An 18,959-nucleotide genomic window follows, 5' to 3' on the forward strand; every position below is an offset into this window, starting at 1 on the left:
ACGCGGCGGGCAGCAGCAGGTGTGGACGGTCCGTAGTGTTATTTCTTTATTTTGGTGTGATTGCTGGAGCTTGTGGGCCAATGCTACACCGTGTGGTCACACTGAAGCGGGTTCTGGTCCAGCTCCGGGTTTGAAAGCCTCGTCGAGATGTCGTCGGTTGAACATGACGGCACCTTCAGTCAGCTCAATAAGTTTGAGAAACTGTCGTGGAGGCCCCTCAGCCGCGACCCAGGTCTGTAAACAAAAGCCCACCGCTCTGCAAGAACAAGCAGCCTGGTACATGCAGCAAAGCAGCACACCCAATGTCAATGTGGATAACATTAGTCGTCGTTTATTTCGTCTTCGCGTTCACAGTTTCGTCTGAGTTTTGTCTGAGAGTCAGCGATGTGGTTGATGTACCACCGCTGCAGCACCCAGGGCATAGCTAGCTAACGTGGCTACGGAAGCCAGCAGGAACTAGTGAGTGAACCCAGCAGGTTTCTACAGCGCTATTGTAACTTTTATTTCATTTAAATGGGGCTTAAAATATTGGAGACTGATGTAAAGAGAGAGGGGGCCTAGCATTAGCTTCATAGAGGACACATAACGGTAAACGTCAGCTTCAATCCTCACTGATACAGTTTAGAAAATACTCAGTTTTTAGTTAAACTTTGTATGTCTGATGTGTCAAACAGCCTTCATCTCCACATGGCAACTCAACAAATGTGTGCCAAGACAGAAATGACAACTGGCATAAAAAATGACAATAAGCCTAATACAAAGTTTTCAATTGGAGATAAGAAATAGTCAATATTAACACCAAGACAGTGATTAAAAGCCACTCTTACTGGTTTCTACTAGTTTAGATGATAAACAACAGATTTATCCTAAAAAGGTAAAATCCTGCAGAATGTGGTCATGTCATCAGTCCAGCATCTGACATACAGGAAGTGCATTAACTCTTAATATTTCTGTCTGTCTCTGTCTTTTCACTTTTGTTGTATGATGACTTATTGACAGGCTCCAAGAAGCGAGCACGGTGGCTTCAGGCTCGGCGCATTTTCGCCCCTTCCTGCCCCAACCTACGGATCCCCAACAGGTTTCTGAGAGAAGGTGCTGAAAGTATGACCTCCCCATCAGACTGTTATACCTCAAAAAAGATATATTGACTGTGTGACTGGGTGAACCCGCTCATGTTAAATAAATACTGTGTGCTGTAACTGTAAAGTTGTAAAACCCACAAATTGCTCACAAATTGCTTTCACTTCAAGTACTTAGGCATCAAGTTCTCTGATATTTATGCTTTATGATGTTCTTTGCTTACATCATCTCCATTTCCTTTCCCATCTACATCCTGGACTTGGTCTTGAACCTGTTCCTCCCACAGGACATTGTGTACCCCCAGCCCGGAGCGGACACCGCTGTGTGGCAGACAGCACCAACCTGTATGTGTTTGGAGGTTACAACCCAGACTTTGACGAGGCAGGCGGGTCAGAGAATGAAGACTACCCTCTCTTCAGGGAGCTTTGGCGGTTTCATTTTGCCACGGCCACCTGGCAGCAGGTCCGCACAGAGGGTTACATGCCGACAGAGCTGGCCTCTCTGTCAGGTAAGGATTGGTGTGCTGCCCTTCCTTTCTTATCAAAATGAAACCCCTGCCCACAACCACTGCTTTTCCTTTCAGAGCCATATACTGGTCTTATTAAAGGTACCCTGATAGGTTTATGACCACTGATACGACTATGGGGCGGGAAGTTTCATGAGGTATCTGCACAAAGGTGACACACTACTAATCCAGCCAGTGGTTTCAAACTATTCCACTGATCTACAGGTGGCAGTAATTTACCAAGAAACACTACCAAGCGCCAACAAAGGCAGGGAAGACGATGACTGCTATTGCCTAATATGTAAACAATACTGGTTTAAAACTAAAAATTTGCTTTTTAAATGTTTAATGAGCAAGCAAATGTAATCAACATGATTGTTAGAGCTCAAGGTCCACACTGAGTTTTGGTGAGTAACACTGAACGTAAACAGAAACTTTGGTTGTTGACAAGAAAACTCTTAAGTTGGCTGCCACAGTGTAAACATTCAGTTTTTTAACATGCAAGTAAGTATTTTTTTTTTTTTAAATGTTGACTGTGTTGTCTACAGAAGTGGTCTTTTTCTCTCTTTTATAGGCTAATTTTTACCTTTTTACAATGCGTGTTATTGCCATCAACTGTTATTCGTCACTGCAGACAGCAGAGAAGTCCCCCTTGTGCTAGTGGCATGCATTTGCATCATATACATGCTGGTTTAACATGAATAACAAACAGCATGGGGACCAATTCATTAAAACATTGCAGATATGGTGTCAGTAGTTCAAAAAAAAATTCACATCAGACCTTTAATACTTTTTCTAATACTGTATTTTTGAAGCTGCGACTCCAAGCTTCAGGGAGCAAAATGTTGCAGTGTGTAGATTTGAACCAACCTTGTAAGGGACTCTAAGCAAGATGTTAAACTGTAGTAGAAACGGGTTGTTTTCATGTCTCTTTCACTCTCAGCTGTTTTACATGGCAACAACCTTCTTGTGTTTGGTGGCACGGGGATTCCATTTGGTGAAAACAACGGCAATGACGTCCATGTTTGCAATGTTCAGTACAAACGATGGAACCTGCTCAACTGCAGAGGGAAGAAACCCAACAAGATCTATGGACAGGTAACAGTGTTTGTCTCTTTATAGCTGGTTTAGACACAAAGCTGAAGTCCTAAAATGTTATTCTCTGTCTTTATTTGTTTAAGAATATTTGGCTCAAACATATATCTGTGTATTCCACCAAACAACATCTATAAGTGTTCTCCATTTCCAGGCCATGGTCATCATTAATGGCTACCTCTACGTGTTTGGCGGGACAACAGGCTACCTTTACAGTACAGACCTGCACAGGCTGGACCTGACCACCAGAGAGTGGACCCACCTCAAACCCAACAATGCACCCTCAGATCTACCAGAGGAGAGGTGAGACAGCAATCGAATCGAATCTGACCAATCACTGTTTCATAATCAGTTAAAGTTCCTCACAGTAACTTTAGAATAGACTGAAAATCAATGCATGATCTTACAGGTACAGACATGAACTAGCCCATGATGGACAGCGAATATACATTTTAGGAGGTGGGACTTCCTGGACGTCATATCCCCTGGACAAGGTGAGAGAAACAGGCACATAGTGTAATAATAATGTGTTACTATTTACTACTAATTACTTACTTATACCATTTCTCTTCATCAGATTCACGCATATAACTTGGAGACAAATTACTGGGAGGAGATTGTCAGCAAACCCCACGAAAAAATAGGTTTGTGATCCATGTGTATCTTTTTTTTGTTGCTGAATTAAGTATGAAAAGACCATGCATTGAATTTACTTTGTCATTATCATGACAGGATATCCTGCTGCTCGCCGTTGTCACAGCTGTGTGCAGGTCAAAGATGGTAAGGAGTATTTAACACGGCTTTTTTCTGGACACAACTGTCGGAAAAGTTTTTATTTTTACCATGTGTTGTTCTGTTTCTACCTCCAGAGGTGTTTATATGTGGGGGTTATAACGGAGAGCTGATCCTATCCGACCTGTGGAAAATCAACCTGCAGACATTTCAGTGGACCAAGCTGCCGGCCGCCATGCCAGAACCGGCCTATTTTCACTGTGCTGCAGTCACTCCGGTTAGTAAATTGTCTGTCACACGTCTACATCTAACTTCGTCAGCAACTGGATGGGAATTAAATCTACATCACCATTTTGCTGTATGGCTGCAACTAAGTATTGTTTTCATTATGAATTAATCTGCAGATTCTTTTTGTTACATTTACAAATCAATTATTTAGTCTATAAAAAAAAATTCAATTATCAATCCTAAAAAAAAAAGCAAATCATCACATTGGTAAAGCTGAAACTAGAGAGTATTTGGGGGTTTTACTTTAAAAAAATGACAGAAGATTTATCAGTTATCAAAATAGTTTCTCATTAACTTTATGTTGATTAACTAAATAATGAATCAACTAAATGTTGCAGCTCTAATTTTTGCAACTGTTTCTCTCCTTTAGGCTGGCTGCATGTATGTTCACGGCGGTGTCGTCAACATGTCTGGGAACAGAAGGACTGGCTCTTTGTACAAACTGTGGTTGGTGGTGCCCAGCCTGCTGGAGCTGACCTGGGAGAAGCTGCTGAAAACATTCCCTCATTTAGCTCAGCTGTCCACGCTTCAGCTGCTCAGCATGGGACTGACGCACACACTAATTCAGCGGCTGAAATAGACAAAGCACAGAGACTGAAGGAAGTGGTATGTGATGAAACAGCACTGACTCTAAAATCACTGATGACTAGGAAAAGATAGTCTGACGTCAGAAGTTTCTGAAAAACTTTGAATGCCTTTTAACTTTAGTTTAATGTAAATGTCCTTGTAAAGGGAAAAAAAGTTTTTCTGCAATGACTTTCTTTGTATGTGGTGGGTCAGATTTGAGTTTGCATGAATCCATCAGAAGTCATGAATCAGTGTGGACACCTGAATCATTGTTTCTTTTGCTTTGCACTCAAAAAAATGTTGGTCAACTCCATATTGCATTCCCCATTTTCTATTTAATTTTTTTACCACACATTGCTGTCGTATGAGCTGGAATAGCTAAATGTCCCAGGCAAATTGAATGTTTCTTCTGCTAGTGTCATTTTAGATTACATTCAGCGACGGAGCTCAGCTCGTTTCACTGTTCAGACATAGGTTAGATCAAACATTGCTGATATAAACCTAAATTTCCCATTTAGTTAGAGAGAAATGGGCCAGATTAAATGGGCACACTGCTGATTAAGCATCGGCACGTTACAACTGTGATACCTAAAAGTCTAAGTAGGTCAATTATTTAAAGCATCATGTTTCAGCCTCCAGGGCTTTCTGATTGCATGCTGATATCGAACTTTGATCGTAAATGTACAATACAAATTTTAAATGTTCCTCCCACTGGTCACATTAGGCCTTGTGATCATAAAAAAAAATAATAATAATAACATCTGTGACATGGCATCACTGTGAATCTTCTAGTGCCTCTTTGGTTATTCTTCTTCTTTAAGGAAACATTAGAAATAAATGAATGCACCTGTAGCTCCACAGTGATTCTTAAGCCTTTTTGTTTCTACATTCGGTGCCTTCTGAATTTCCTAAATGTCACACATATTGTTTTTACACATCAGTGAATCAGACCTTTCTTAGAATGTTTGTTTTCTCAGTGCATGTACATGTAGCTTTTTTCCCCCCATGTGTTTTACCTGGTTTTCGCCACATGAGCCTTTTGTTGCTGAACCTTTCTGCTCACGAGTAATCAGCAGCCGCCGCTTACAGCTAACGATTTTACAATAACTTAAATACACATTTGTTACCTATTTATTTGAATCACTCTCCTGCTGTTTTATTTTATTACAAAACTTTGAATTGTAGCCAAACATGAAGCTTCTTTTCTTTTCCCATTATTTCATTGTCATTTCAGTTCAGTTTATGCCTAAACTTCATTTTCACCTTTTATACTGTAACATAGACTCTGTTGTTTTTTTTTGTTTTACTTTTGGTCTTGTTTTTCCAGAAGAATTGTGCTGTGGTACTTTTAACAAGAAACAAGGTAGAGTCTTGAGGTGTACTCAGGATGTGAAATACTGTGATCAGACTCAGTCTGAAGAACTCCATAAACATTCACTATTGCCAAAATGTCAAGTCTTTTTTTTGTAAAAGCAGATTTATGCATGCAGAGATGACTTTGATGAACCAAATCTTTTTGCGGTAACTGCTGACTGTAAATCTTAAATACGGTAGTAACGCACCAGCTGCTTGTATTCAGTCACATCTTTGCCTATTTTTATCTCCTATTTTGTCAACTTTTACCTTTTATCACACACGATCACTGTAACTGCCGGTACAATACTAAGCTAACTCTTCTCAAATGTATTGTATCATAATGCCCATTTTCTTATTCAAAACTGCTCAGTTAGTTTCTTATGTTTGACATGTTATGGCCTTATTTATCTTATTATGAAGCAACAGCTTCATTTTGTGCTCAGACTTGATAAATGTACTGCCTTGCTTAAGATTGAGATGTTTATATTTACATCAATTGGGATGTTAATGAAAGTTAAATTATCTCTTGCATGACAGTATGGTGTGCATGTCACTTTATATAAACTCTCGGGAGAAAAGCTAAATGTCTCCTCAAAAGCAATTATGGCTGTAATGTACATTATATTTTGTAATTCCTGACAGTACAAACAATAAAAACACAGGCAGACAGGTTTTCAAACTGTTGTTTTAACAAATATTGTTCTTCCTTAGCACAGCCAGCCATGCCACATCTCCCAAACATAGAGTGCCAGTATTTGATCTAAAATAATGTCACTTATATCATTATCTCTAACAGACATGTACCATTTAACATGGTTGAATTAAACAGTATACAAAATATATTACAACAGTTCCTTAACCAAAATATCAGTGCAGATAACATTATAATATTAATTTGCATTGTAAAAATACTTTTTACCTTCTTTCAAAACAGTTTACAAAGATCATAAGAAATGATGAGTCTGAGGACACATAGTTAAGTATGTTAGCTTACAAAACGGCATGAGAAATAAAATCCATAATGAAAAGCCTATGTCAGGATTCTTACACAAATATTTAGTCATGACCCTCTCAGGAAAAAGTCTTAACAGGGAGTGATGTTGAATTTGCATGTTCAGACAAAAAAATGTTACTTGGGCTGAAAACTTTTAGTTGCCCAGTCAGCAGCCTGGTGGAGATGGAGCAAAGTAATACAGAGCCAGCAGAATAAGGTAGACAACCACCAGAGCTGTACCTGGAAGGGAGGACAGGAAACATCACATCATTGGGTTAAACAAGTCTAAGAACACATTCTATCAAACCACCATACTGGATTTGCTGTCAGCTATTCTTAAACAAAACTAACTATACTATAAATATATGTTAATATTTTTAGTTGTATATTTTGAAATCCCCAGGGACTGGTTGGATAATCAACCTGCAGACATTTCAGTGGACCCAGCTGCCGGCCGCCATGCCAGAAACAGCCTATTTTCACTGTGCTGCTGTCACTCCGGTTAGTAAATTGTCTGTTGCACATGTCTACATCTAACTTGGTCAGCAGATTTATTTTCTGCACTGGATGAGAAAGAAATCTACATCACAAGGTTTTTTTGTGCTAAATGGCTGTAACTAAGCATTGCTTACATTATGAATTATTGTGCAGATACATTTTTTTCTATTTACTAATTCACTATTTAGTCTATAAAAAAAATCAGGGTTTTATTCCCCCCCTTTGGTGAATAAAAGTTTGTTTTCAAAGCATCAAAGGAATCAATCAAAAACCTTTTGAACACGCAATGACACTTAGGAGACTTGGTGTATACCATTTAAAAACCACTGGTGTAATAGAGCATCTTTGATAACCTTTGCGGTGTGTTTGGCTAGATTAACGGACCTATCAGTACACACACTGCTGGACCGGCTGGCTTTTATTAACAGTTTAATTGGTAAACCGTTAACAGCTAAAGGCACTATTGGCACTCAACTCAGCTGGTTTCTTCGTGGCCAGACAGCTTGGTGAGTTTAATTTTGATTTTGGCAAGAGTGTATGCCGTTTCTTATATAACGACTACGAGCAGATTGCCTGCATCCATCGCCGCTTGTTTTTTTAGTTTGAATGAAGTATGTTTTACAACTAGACAGGAGGATAGCAACGATGGTGGTTGAAGACTCGCCTTGCGGTCATGTTTTCCAATTTAAGTTCCATCTCTGTAAAAAAACTTAAAACAAACTAAACTTACCCTGAAAATAATCAGACTTGCCGTCCATGAAGATGTAGTTGACAAGAATCACACTGAAGATACTGGCCCACAGGTGTATGTCACTGAATAACAGCACAAATCCCACATCCTGTCCAAACAGAGATGATTACAGAAACTTTGAAACATTAAACAGTAGGTATTTATATGAATTAATCAATGATCAAACCGTAGGGTGTCTTACATAGAAGGAATTAAATAAGACGAGAATTGGAATCTGCAGCATGCAGACCTGAACAGCAATACAGCTTCCCACCTCCAAGCTGAAAAAAAGACAAATCATTATACATTTCACTTTTTAAAATGTGCAGAGAAACAACTTAATATGACAGGATTTACCTAAGACTGATGTTGTTTTGGAGAGCAAACTGAATCCCATTAACAATCTCTGGGATCTCAGGAACCATTGCGAGAACTGTCACACCAATGAAATACTGGAGAAAGAGAGTAAAACGTTAGCACAGCTGGAGGAAACGACCACATAACATCTGACTCAGCACCTTTTTAGATGCACGTCCTGACCTGAGAGACGTTGGGCTGGTTTAGTATTGGCTGGATGTGCTCGGTAACAAGATCAGCACAAGCAGACGTGAGGACGGTGGCCATGATGAGGATGAGCAGAGACCTCCACCGTGACCAGTGGACTACTGCGCCATGGTGGCCCGTCACTGTGCAGACAAAAAGAGAGATTATATTAGCATTAGACAACTGTTCACTGCCTTGTAGTGGAATAATGTGAGGTACAATTTTGTGTTAGCCTTAAATGGATAGTTTGGATGTTTTGAAGTGGGGTTGTATGATGTACTTATAAGTCAGTGTGTTACCTACAGTAGACATGTCCCCAATTAAGAGAAACAATACCAGCAGAGGAGCAACACAAAGGCAATTATGCTCCTAACGAAGCCACAGTAATCTTTTTACAGAAGTTGCTGGTCTACCGCTGCCTCAATCGGTTAGTTTGTCTGTGTAATTGTGGGACTTCGGTGAATCAAAACTAACTCTTTAAAACACCAAAGTCAGACAAATACATAAACAAATGAACCGATCGAGGCAGAGGTAACCAGCAACTACTGTGTTGTGTGACAGAAAAATTATTGTTTTTGTCAATGGACTCTTGAGGCTTTGAAGAGATCATAAGTAACAGCTTCAATTAGCTGTCTAAAAGGGCTATCTGACAGTAAGGTAAAGCAGTGAAAATATTCTTAATATAGTGTACACTGATATTTTTCAGGAGTTTTTTCCGTGGGCCTTTTTACAGGTACTTAGCTTCTGTGTTGGTACTTCTGTCTGTTTCTCAAAACTGGGAGTGTCCCAACCGCCGTCTACTGTAAGTAATACACCTACTTTTAGTACCACCCCCCCTAAAAATAAACCAAACTATGCCCTTAGCTGTGATTCATGAGAGGGAGAGTCCTACCCTGTCCTTCTCCAACATGGATGTCATAAATGTGGGAGTGCGTCTTCAGCGTAAATATCAGACCAATGATGTAGGCGGCTGGCAAGAGGATACACACTGTGTACACCAGTGGCCTGGCGAAAAGATCACAAACAAAAATTTAAAGGGAAATTCAAAAGACTTTGATGGCTTAGTAGGTTGTAGCTTATTTGCCTCTGGTCTATTTATACCTTATATGTACGCCAACAAATTTCCACAAAATCGAATACTTTTAGATTGATTGTCTTCCAGACAGTTACTCTCTCACTGTTTCACTAGAATTATAATCAACTTTAAGAGAAATGTGTTGAAAAGTCTTTGTAAGTGCATCAGCTCTAGAGTCAATTTTAGAGTCTGCTGCTCAATATTAAACCAAGACATATAATAAACAAACACGGACATTGTGGAAACGTTAACTCTTGACACTAAATGCACAAATGAGAAGACTTTTCAAAAAATGTCCTTTTTATTAAAGTCAGTATATATATATATATATATATATATATATATATATATATATATATAAAATAAAAAAGTGTCTTACTCAACATGGTTGCGGAACAATGTACCGTTGTTCTGTTGGGAAAAATAAAAATATTATACATAAGACAGTCTATGTCTTATATGTTCATATTGTTATAATGTGCTTGTTACAATGAGATGCTTACCAGATCGTAGTGGCAGTTGTGGCAGACAAACTGACCGCCGGTTGTGCTGTTTCCTGCAGAGGAGTTGGTGCAGGCGTCACACACCAGATTTCCATAAGCTTTGGAGAACAACGTTGGGGCAAACACACCTGCCATTGACAATCAGGGAGATGAGTCAGTGTAAAAGGGTTTGGTAAAGGTTTTACATTTTAGCACAGTTAGTTCTGTTGCTGCCACCATCAACTGAATATCTATAAAAATGTATCTATAAAAATGTAATGACATTTGGAGCTGAATATTTGACATATGTTTGAACTTGGTCATTGTTGAAACATCTACACATCTCTTATTTATTGATTTAATATTTTGTATATAAAAAGGACAAATTAATTTACAAACTCTTCAACATTTAACAGTTGATGTTTTACAGCCACTAGTTGAATAATTTTGTTTGATAATTAAATATCCACTGGAGAATTGTGTGACACAATTATGCTAAATCTGTAATATTTATTTCAGCTAACAGATGTGCAAGTGTTAAGTGTAAAACACCTTCAAACACAATGAAAACAGTAGCTGCAAAAAACAACTGTAGTTGTAACATTTGTTGCCTGCAGGTGGAGCAAGTGTCAAAACTGAAGCAGATCATTTTGTGGTTTGCATCTTAAAATACAGTTAGAAAAGTTAAAAAAAAGATAGTAAGAACAGTTTCTTATTTTCATAGAAAAGTTCTGTAACTTTTTTGAATTGTTATCAACACCTGTGTGAGATACTTTGAAAAACGTCTGGCTGAATGAAAGCATACAGTCCACATCAATGAAATACTTGCCTCCCACAGAGATGAAAAGCAATGCGGAGCTCACTCCTGTAGAGCGACTGTTGAATCTTTGCTCACTGTGCCTCAACCCTCCGATTATCATGCAGATGCCCTAAGAAAAAGACATGTAGGAGGCCACATTCATACTGTACTTGCAAGACTTGTGTTTTTGAATGGGACTTTTGTCTCCACTGTGTGGTAACTGATTACTCACAGGGATGAAGAGGATGCATCCGAGCAGCGTGCCAGTCAGTGCTGCTTTAACAACCTCCTGCAGACACGGGTTGGCGGCCTGGTGACCTCTGAGCAGGGCTGTGATGTAAAAGGTCAACTCTGTAATGGAGCCAAAGGTGGCGTTCACCACTGCACCCACTGCAAAGTTACTCTGGGCTGAGATACTACAAGTGTCAAAAACGATTGACAGTTAACATCAGAAGCTGCTTTGTACGGAAAATCTGTCACTCTTTAAAAAAATGTGGGTACACTAAAGGTGTATTTCAAATCAAGAACAACTCACCTGGCAATGCCCATACCAATATAATAAGACAGAGGTATGATGGAGCAGATTGCTATGGCAAACTTGACATTAGAGCTGGCGTACTGGTTTTCTCGGTCAATATATCCAATTACCATGGCAATTATTACTAGAGGGAGGAGGTCTGAGATGGGGGGGGGGTCAAAGATAATAACAGGTCTCCATTTGACACACTGACACACAGACTTCATGTACACACCGGTAAAGGATACTGACGGCGAACACATTGATCCCATCAACAGTGTATTTGTAGTAATACCAGTTTGCAGCATGGTAGCAGCACAGCAGGGCTCTGGTTTCATAGACTTGAGGCTAAGGGTCAAGTAGGAAATAAAGAAGCTGGCACGTTAAACCAACACTGAATAATATCTCCAGGTTTATGTGCTGTAGGTGATTAACAATAAATCTCTCCCTTGCCTTCCTCTGTGAGCAGGTGGAGACAGAGACATCCTCAGGAGCCAAGAGAAGGATGACGCCTAGTGTCCGTGCGTTCATCTTAAAAACAGGGATAGTGAAGACCAGGATCCAGGAGAGGAAACAGGCCAGGGAGTGGATGACCACCAGAGGAGGATATCCCAGCAGCAGCCACACGTAAGTGGAGAAACGATGCTGTGTATCAAAAGAATGATTTCCATGTAGCAACATTTCATTTTATATATACATGTTCCATACTTACATTTTAAATTACCCAGTAAGGAGTACGCAGAGGTCGTCCTGGCAGCTCTGGGATTAACACCTCTGTGGGTGAAGGCAACAGAACTGGTGAATTATCTTCCGTCCCATCTATGTTGCACTCACAGTCTGGTGCTTGTTCACAACATCTCCTCAATGTATTTCCAATCTGGAGAAACACAACCAGAGGAAAGTGTTATATCTGGAATCATTAGAGCACCAACTTTAAAACTCATCCAGTGTGATCTCAATCACATGGGCTGCCTGCTGTAAGTAATTATTATTTACAGATTGGAGAAATCTGTCTGTTTTTCCCCCAAGTATTGAAAATAAAGAAGGATTAGTGTATAAAATGTCAGAAAGTAGTTAAAAATGCCCATCACGATTTCCCAAAGTCAAAGTGGAGTCTGTTCTGTGTTTTATCTGAGCAACAGCCCAAACCCCAAAGATCCCGTTTCGAGTGATATAAAACAGAGAAACCAGCTGATCTTCACATTTGAGAAACTTGAGGACATGGATGTTTGACATTTCTGCTTGGAAGATAAAACACACTCTAGTCGATGAATCAATTAAATCTGTTGTCAAACTACACCATAAAAGGAAATCACACACAAGTAACCAGCAATAGATCAAATAAGAGATGCATTCATGGGTGCAGATGTAAAACAATTTCAGAAATATGGCCCGCTCCTGACTTAAAATCAGTAAAATCCATAGGAAACCAGTGAAGGGTTTGCAGCATGTGAGTTGTTGCTCAAGGTGTTGCTAGAATGTAGCTACTTGTAAGAGTTTTAGCAGTTATGGATGCAAGATTGCTGAAGGAATTCTGACTGATCAGCTATGTTTGCCTGTGTTTTCTTCCATTAAACTTTTTATTCTTAATGGTGAATACAACATTTTCAGTAAGACACCCCTAGCAAAGCCATTTTCACTGTGAATATGACAATCTGTTAGTGCAAATAAAGCTGATGCACCCTTTTAGTATATCAAAACTTGGTTCTGAATTCTGAAGAAGGGATCTACTTGTCCCCTGTCTTTTGGCTTGTATCACTTTGATCTAAACCTTGTTTAGTTATTGGTGAAACTTCCAACTAAACCAAAATGGAGAAGTCCTGTGAATAGTGCACTAGCAAAATAAACATTTGGTGACAAATAAAGCTTGAGGCCACGGGGACCTTTGAAAAGGTTTTTGTGACTTTACTTTATTGTCAAACTGATCTGACAGGGCATTTACTCCCCTTGTCTCACCCATACAACTGATCTTGTGAAGCTGCCAAAGGCTTAACAAATCATCAACCTGAATAATATAAAAAAACATGACATAAAACACCCCTGAAGCTTTTAAGTGGCTCCTGAAAATATGGGAAGTTGCAATTGGTGGTTGTTTGGCCTCAAAGGAGGGGTTTTAAAACATCAGGCCTGGTCACATATAAATGTTGCAGCATATAAAAAACAAGTTGTAAACTTGGGGACTGTCCAGGTCAAACTGCTCAAAGGGCGCTCCACCTCCTCAGGCACAAAAAGTTTATTAGTTTAACGTGACTCTTGGCACAGCTTGAAGTCTTTAGTTTACACAAATTGATATTCCTATTCGTACAACAGGGCAAATCTACACAATGTACTCAAGAGGCAAACACCTACTCACCCTCTGTCCTCACTTAGACAAAAATATGTCAGCAGGAATGTTTCAGTGAGGATTCTTCTGCCCCTTTTAAAGTAACAACTGAGTCACTGGAGTTGATATCAAGCCACTCATACATACATTTAAACTTTAAAGTACTGTAAGTACCTTATTGTTCCAAATCTTCCTCTTCTCTAAAGCCTATCTTGAAATAGGCTGGGGCGGCTGTGGCACATGAGGTAGAGCGCTTGTCCCGTAACCACAAGGTTGGTGGTTCAAACCCCTCTACCGGCAACATGCCGAGGTGTCCTTGAGCAAGACACCTAACCCCAAGTTGCTCCCCGGGCGCTTCATTTGCAGCCCACTGCTCCTCCGGGATGGGTTAAATGCAGAGAAATAATTTCCCCATTGTGGGACTAATAAAGGCTTAATTATTATAAATAAGCACTTAGAAAAATATTATGTTGATTTCTTTAAATGTTTTCAGAGTATCAACTCTAACCTCATTGATGTATGTGCAACAACGAGTTGCAGCAAACTGTGTTCCGTTTCAGACTTGTGGTGTTCCTAAGCAAGACCTCTGCTTTCATGGCCACAAGTCTGTGAAAGACATTGAGGAACCTACAAGATTGACTGTGCGCCTTCCTCATTTTAGTTTGTAGAAGAATTAAAACATCCCAAAAATCTACTGAAACCAAACCTTACCTCATGGATTGACTTGCCGAATGGCCACAGGAAGTAACAGGACAACTTCCAGCAAAGTTTGCCTAAAGGGTGAGAGAAAAAACTGAATATATGCACAAAAAAACCATGATCATTAATATTTGTTAGCTGGCTCACCTACCATACGGTACACCAGTAATAGTGATGAACATAAGCAGGCCGATCAAGAAATACGCCAGAGAGACCCACCAACCGAAGAGAAGCACATACGCTACGTTTCCGCATGTGATGAGATGACCTGACACCAAAAAGACAGACAAAATCATTAGTGAAAGGCTGACAAGTTCTCCAGCAGCCACAGTATCATTTTGTTTCCATGTTATTTGTATGTAAAGGATAATGCTAGTTTATTACAACTTTGATCGTATTTTTGTGGTTTTGTCATTCCTTTCTCTCGGTAATAATAACAACGATGCACTCATCAAGTTAATTGCTTAGATCTGTTAACACACTGTCAAGTAAAATTACAGTAAAATTATAAGTCAAACAACCCTTTGCAAACTTCCATCATCTGGTCTCAACTTAGACCCATCCCTCTTGCCTTAGTTGTGCACACACAGTTTTTTTGATAAATGGGGGATTATTTGTGATTTATGATTATTTGTTATTTTGGTCCGCTCGCTTTGGGTTTCACCTCCAAATAAAGCAGTTAGTGATATAACTGAACTGTTGGCATTTTCACATGCTCGTCTCATCAATCATTTCCAATTTGAGATAAATCAGAATTATCCTCCAACACATACTTGACACATTACTTATATATACTATAATAATAATGATAATAATAATACTATAACGTGTACCTGTACCTGCATGGGGTTTAATGACGTTCAGTTCAGAGTAGAGCTCTTTCACAACCTCAGACCTGACTTCAAACGGACGCTCCGTCACATGGCTCTTCCATTTTCTGAAACCAAACTGATACAGAGACCAAATACTGAGTTGTAGGGATGAGCCATTCTGCTTGCTGCATTCAAACCACTTTGGACGACTTACCCTGTAGTTGTTGACCAGTTTGTTGGCTTCCACTTCGTTCTCCGCTCTGATGGTTCTCTTGCTTTGGATCTCCTCCCAGCTATCATCACAAGCATGATGGTTCGGACCTACATTGACAAGCAACAAAGATGACAAATAAGTGTTTGAAAACATGTCAGTATTGCTGTTTAAAAAAAGTGTGAATAAGTCAGTACTCACATGCATGTTCAGGCATGCATTTTGTTGTGCACATGGCAGGACATATTGACTGATGTGAAGATAGAGTGTCTGTTGAATTAAGTTGTGGTTCTCCGCACAGTCGGTCATCCTGAGGATCTGCAACACCAAGCAAAAAAAAATATTACACTAAAGAAAGTACAAGAACAGCAAGTACTGAAACTATTGTGTGTTACTCATAAGGTCACTGTATCATTAGAGAGTCACGTCTCATTATTTGTGGCTGTAGAAAGAGTATAGAATCATATATTTCATTTTCAGGCAATTTGAAAAATATTATTAAATAAGTGTAAATGTATTTGAATTAATTGTTTTGGTGTAGCAGTTCATGTACAATACATTTTGTATTGGCTTCAACAACAGAGTCATCACATTCACAACACTCACAATAGCACATGACCTTGGTCATACATTTTTCACAGTCATTTAAGGACTTTAAAACTAAAAGAAAAGACCATTTTGGCAAGAGTATTGTCCTATATATTGATTTCTTGTTGATGGTGATGTCTTGCCTCATGGGCAGAAATGTTATCTTTCTTTCTATCTTTGAACTGATCACTGCCTCAGACAGCCTGACAATAGCTGTATTTGTTCTGTGGGGAAACCAGAGGCATGACACTAATAAAGTAAAGGGTAAAAACGCCCCTCCATTGATTCATTCTTACAAGACACAAACCTAATGAATGAATAAGTGCTGACAAACAGCTGGCATCATGAAACATGAGAGCACAATTATCGTGACTTCTCCTTTTACGCTGTTTGAATTAGCGACTTCCCACTTTTGAGTCTCGTTTGTTTTTCATCTTCCTGTTTTAGTATTTGCTTCCTGAAGCCCAAACATAGTTAAAAAAGCACTACTAGTGACCGTGTTAATGATTGTGCACTGACAGAGGAGGTTGTTTGTACGTTTTTAGATCATTACTGATAGTTTTGTCCATCAGTGTAGAAGAGGAAGACATTAAGGTTCACAATGAAATAATAGGGATAAAAATAGACAGTTAATAACTTTCTCCTAAAGGAAGGATGTTTATGGGTTTTAAAGCATTCATCATGAAAGACAAAACTTTTGTTTAGTACAACCTAAATAAAGTGAGGCATGAATGAAAGAAAATGTGTTGATTCAAGATATACTTAATTAACCTACTGTAGGTACTTTAGCTAGATTGACAAAATATATACATTTTGATGACATGGAGAGATAGAGAATGTCTCTGAACTACCTTCCCTGGTTCAACAGTGAGGTGGATTTTTTGCTTTTTTATATTATAGTAAAAGCGATGTATTTAGGTTTTTTCACTGTTGGTTGGATAAAACAAGCAATCTGAAGATGTCATATTGTAATATGTTAAACTTCCTAGTTTCTATTATTGTATATTCATTGAAAATAATACACACTCAATGTAGTAAATGATCAATATTTGCTGCCACAACTACCGTTTGTCACATAGCAGCAAAGGAAACAAATATTTTATATCAAATGTCCCTTTATTATTATGTGCACTTTTAACATGGGGATTTGGGGACACAAACAGAGACGGCACTGGCACGCGCAGTCACGCGCACACACGCAGTGTGTAAATAATACGACATCACTGTCCGACACGCAGCAGCCCTCTCTGCGACCGTGTTTACTCTGTTCTCAGGATGATATCACTGTAGGCTGAATAGGAAAACCAGCCTATGTTGTCAGATTTAAAATGGAGATTACATTCACAGCGCTGTTAAGGACACGCTCTGCTTGTTACAAATAAAGTTTTTTTTAGTACCACAAGCTAAATATGAGCCTCAGCCGGTCACCTTGTGTCTGCTCAGCCGGCCTCCTTCTCCGGCTGCTGGTGTCCAAGCTGTGTGCGACCGACAGAGACATCTCCTTCGTTAAGACACTTCCCCCGTTATGTCTTATAACACTTCGTTCTCATCTCTGTCAACGTCCCCTTTACTGCGCTCATGTGAAGCAGACGCTCTGACTCAGGATTAGACCGCTTGGAATTGTGGGAAATGTAGGCCTCGATGGTTGAGAACCCAAAATAGGGAAAACCCACCCTTAACTCGAATGTAAACCACTTTGTGCTGTTTTTTTTTTTAAGTGTTGTAAAGCTGACCAAATATGCACATTAAAGGAGTTTACTTAGGTCTGGACAACCAACCTACTTGGTTAGGCTTAGGTAAAGGTCGTGGCTTGGGTAAGGCTTAAATAAACCATTTCTGTCAGAAAGTCTTGAAGGCAAACTTGTGAGGAACAGTAAAGTAAAGATTTTTAGTCTCCATCCGGCTGTTTCGCTCAACGAGAGTGATTCAACCACCACATATTAAACCCTCACGTTACATTTGGTGGGTGTTATTTTGGTGAGCAGGTCATGAACTGAAAGTTCTTGGTTTTTGAGATATTAATAAGGATTCTTGCAGTTTGTCTCTCTGAAATGTCCCACTGATTGGACTGAGTATTTCAAAGTTGGTCTTGTCATTTTTAAGTGGCAGAGAAGGGTATGGCTTTACAGGGACATCTACAGGGACGGCCTCCGTTCTCCCTACTTGTTTATTAATGCTGCATTTTTGTAATGCTGCAGTCGGCCTCCCTTTACCCAGGGATGCTATGATTTAGTAAAGGAGAAACTCAGAGAAGTTTTGGTCCAAAATAGTCCTTGCTTCTCTTCCAAACTCATGTGACTGCTCATACAATGCTCATAAACCAGGTGAAAGTTCGGGTGTGTACAGTCCAGACATCACTTGCCTTGCACTTGCAGTCGAAAAATTTGCTAATAATGTCAACCTTGAGGAAACTGTGTGCAGCGCTAGCCACTGTGAGAGAGCATGCACGGCGCTGCAACGGACCACTGCAGGATCGTCACCCACTCTACCATCAGAACAGATGGATATGATTTTACCTAAGCCTCTGATGACAAAAGATGACTGTCACTGTAACCAGCTTGAAAAATGAATCAAGAGATGTTTTTCATCAGAGATACCCTGAGTGGGAAAGCAATGACAAACGTGACTAGTGTCACTCTTGCTTCCCTTTCCAAAGGTCAGAGCTGACATACATGATTTCACCATCAAAAGTTGTTGCAATTGTTTCTCCAAGGGTCAATTTTATTTCAAATTGGATCTTTATTTGAGTTGACTTATACATCGAAGCGCATTCATATATTTGAGCCCTGCATTCAACCCATCCTAAGCATTTAGGAGCAGAGGGGAGTAACTTAGGGTTCAGGGTCTTGCTCAAGACCACTTGGACATGCTGCCAGGAGGAGCCAGCTCCCCACAACAGTCGCAAAATGTTTGTTAGAACACTTCATCTGTGAACATGGTATTCCAGAAATGCTTTTCACAGATCAAGAACATAAATTTGAGTCTGGCCTGGTGAAACACCTGTGTTAATTGCTGGGCATCCAGAACAAATGAACCAGCCCGAATCATCCTCAGTGTTAAGGCAT

The 18,959-nt window shown here is 39.6% G+C and overlaps 2 protein-coding genes across 3 annotated transcripts; one reads left to right on the forward strand and one right to left on the reverse strand.

Annotated features, from left to right (window-relative positions):
• Nucleotides 1-6,305, forward strand: LOC129108172 (kelch domain-containing protein 10-like). Of its 2 annotated transcripts, none has more exons than XM_054619869.1 (10): nucleotides 1-232; nucleotides 1,000-1,101; nucleotides 1,367-1,588; nucleotides 2,529-2,683; nucleotides 2,835-2,983; nucleotides 3,090-3,174; nucleotides 3,258-3,324; nucleotides 3,413-3,460; nucleotides 3,550-3,689; nucleotides 4,071-6,305. In XM_054619869.1, the coding sequence occupies exons 1-10, from the start codon at nucleotides 148-150 to the stop codon at nucleotides 4,278-4,280; spliced, it is 1,263 nt and encodes a 420-aa protein (XP_054475844.1). In that variant the 5' UTR covers nucleotides 1-147; the 3' UTR covers nucleotides 4,281-6,305. The 2 variants fall into 2 exon arrangements, with proteins under 2 accessions (XP_054475844.1, XP_054475845.1); XM_054619870.1 differs by having other exon boundaries at nucleotides 2-232; nucleotides 1,000-1,092; nucleotides 4,071-6,304.
• A 156-nt stretch (nucleotides 6,306-6,461) lies between these two features.
• On the reverse strand, nucleotides 6,462-17,481 carry LOC129108171 (uncharacterized). The gene is made up of 20 exons (XM_054619867.1): nucleotides 17,323-17,481; nucleotides 15,508-15,624; nucleotides 15,310-15,416; nucleotides 15,123-15,231; nucleotides 14,435-14,551; nucleotides 14,296-14,357; nucleotides 11,986-12,138; nucleotides 11,715-11,906; nucleotides 11,510-11,609; nucleotides 11,280-11,421; nucleotides 10,977-11,160; nucleotides 10,775-10,874; nucleotides 9,967-10,094; nucleotides 9,843-9,874; nucleotides 9,281-9,393; nucleotides 8,386-8,531; nucleotides 8,203-8,297; nucleotides 8,048-8,126; nucleotides 7,846-7,954; nucleotides 6,462-6,857 (listed from the first exon to the last, which is right to left on the reverse strand). The coding sequence occupies exons 1-20, from the start codon at nucleotides 17,390-17,392 to the stop codon at nucleotides 6,784-6,786; spliced, it is 2,229 nt and encodes a 742-aa protein (XP_054475842.1). The 5' UTR covers nucleotides 17,393-17,481; the 3' UTR covers nucleotides 6,462-6,783.
• Nucleotides 17,482-18,959: the final 1,478 nt, after the last annotated feature.

Source organism: Anoplopoma fimbria, chromosome 19, assembly GCF_027596085.1.
Source record: "Anoplopoma fimbria isolate UVic2021 breed Golden Eagle Sablefish chromosome 19, Afim_UVic_2022, whole genome shotgun sequence".
Taxonomy (NCBI): Eukaryota; Metazoa; Chordata; class Actinopteri; order Perciformes; family Anoplopomatidae; genus Anoplopoma; species Anoplopoma fimbria.

What these genes read in the sequence shown, in the direction of transcription:
- LOC129108171 (XM_054619867.1), bottom strand. Translation starts at nt 17,392, where the DNA reads ATGTCTCTGTCGGTCGCACACAGCTTGGACACCAGCAGCCGGAGAAGG. An exon ending in GCCGGCTGAGCAGACACAAG is followed by an intron (nt 15,625 to 17,322) that starts GTGACCGGCTGA and finishes TTGGTGTTGCAG; the next exon opens with ATCCTCAGGATGACCGACTG. An exon ending in CAAGTCTGATTATTTTCAGG is followed by an intron (nt 6,858 to 7,845) that starts GTAAGTTTAGTT and finishes CCTCCCTTCCAG; the next exon opens with GTACAGCTCTGGTGGTTGTC.
- LOC129108172 (XM_054619869.1), top strand. Translation starts at nt 148, where the DNA reads ATGTCGTCGGTTGAACATGACGGCACCTTCAGTCAGCTCAATAAGTTT. An exon ending in GCCCCTCAGCCGCGACCCAG is followed by an intron (nt 233 to 999) that starts GTCTGTAAACAA and finishes ACTTATTGACAG; the next exon opens with GCTCCAAGAAGCGAGCACGG. An exon ending in ACTGTGCTGCAGTCACTCCG is followed by an intron (nt 3,690 to 4,070) that starts GTTAGTAAATTG and finishes TCTCTCCTTTAG; the next exon opens with GCTGGCTGCATGTATGTTCA.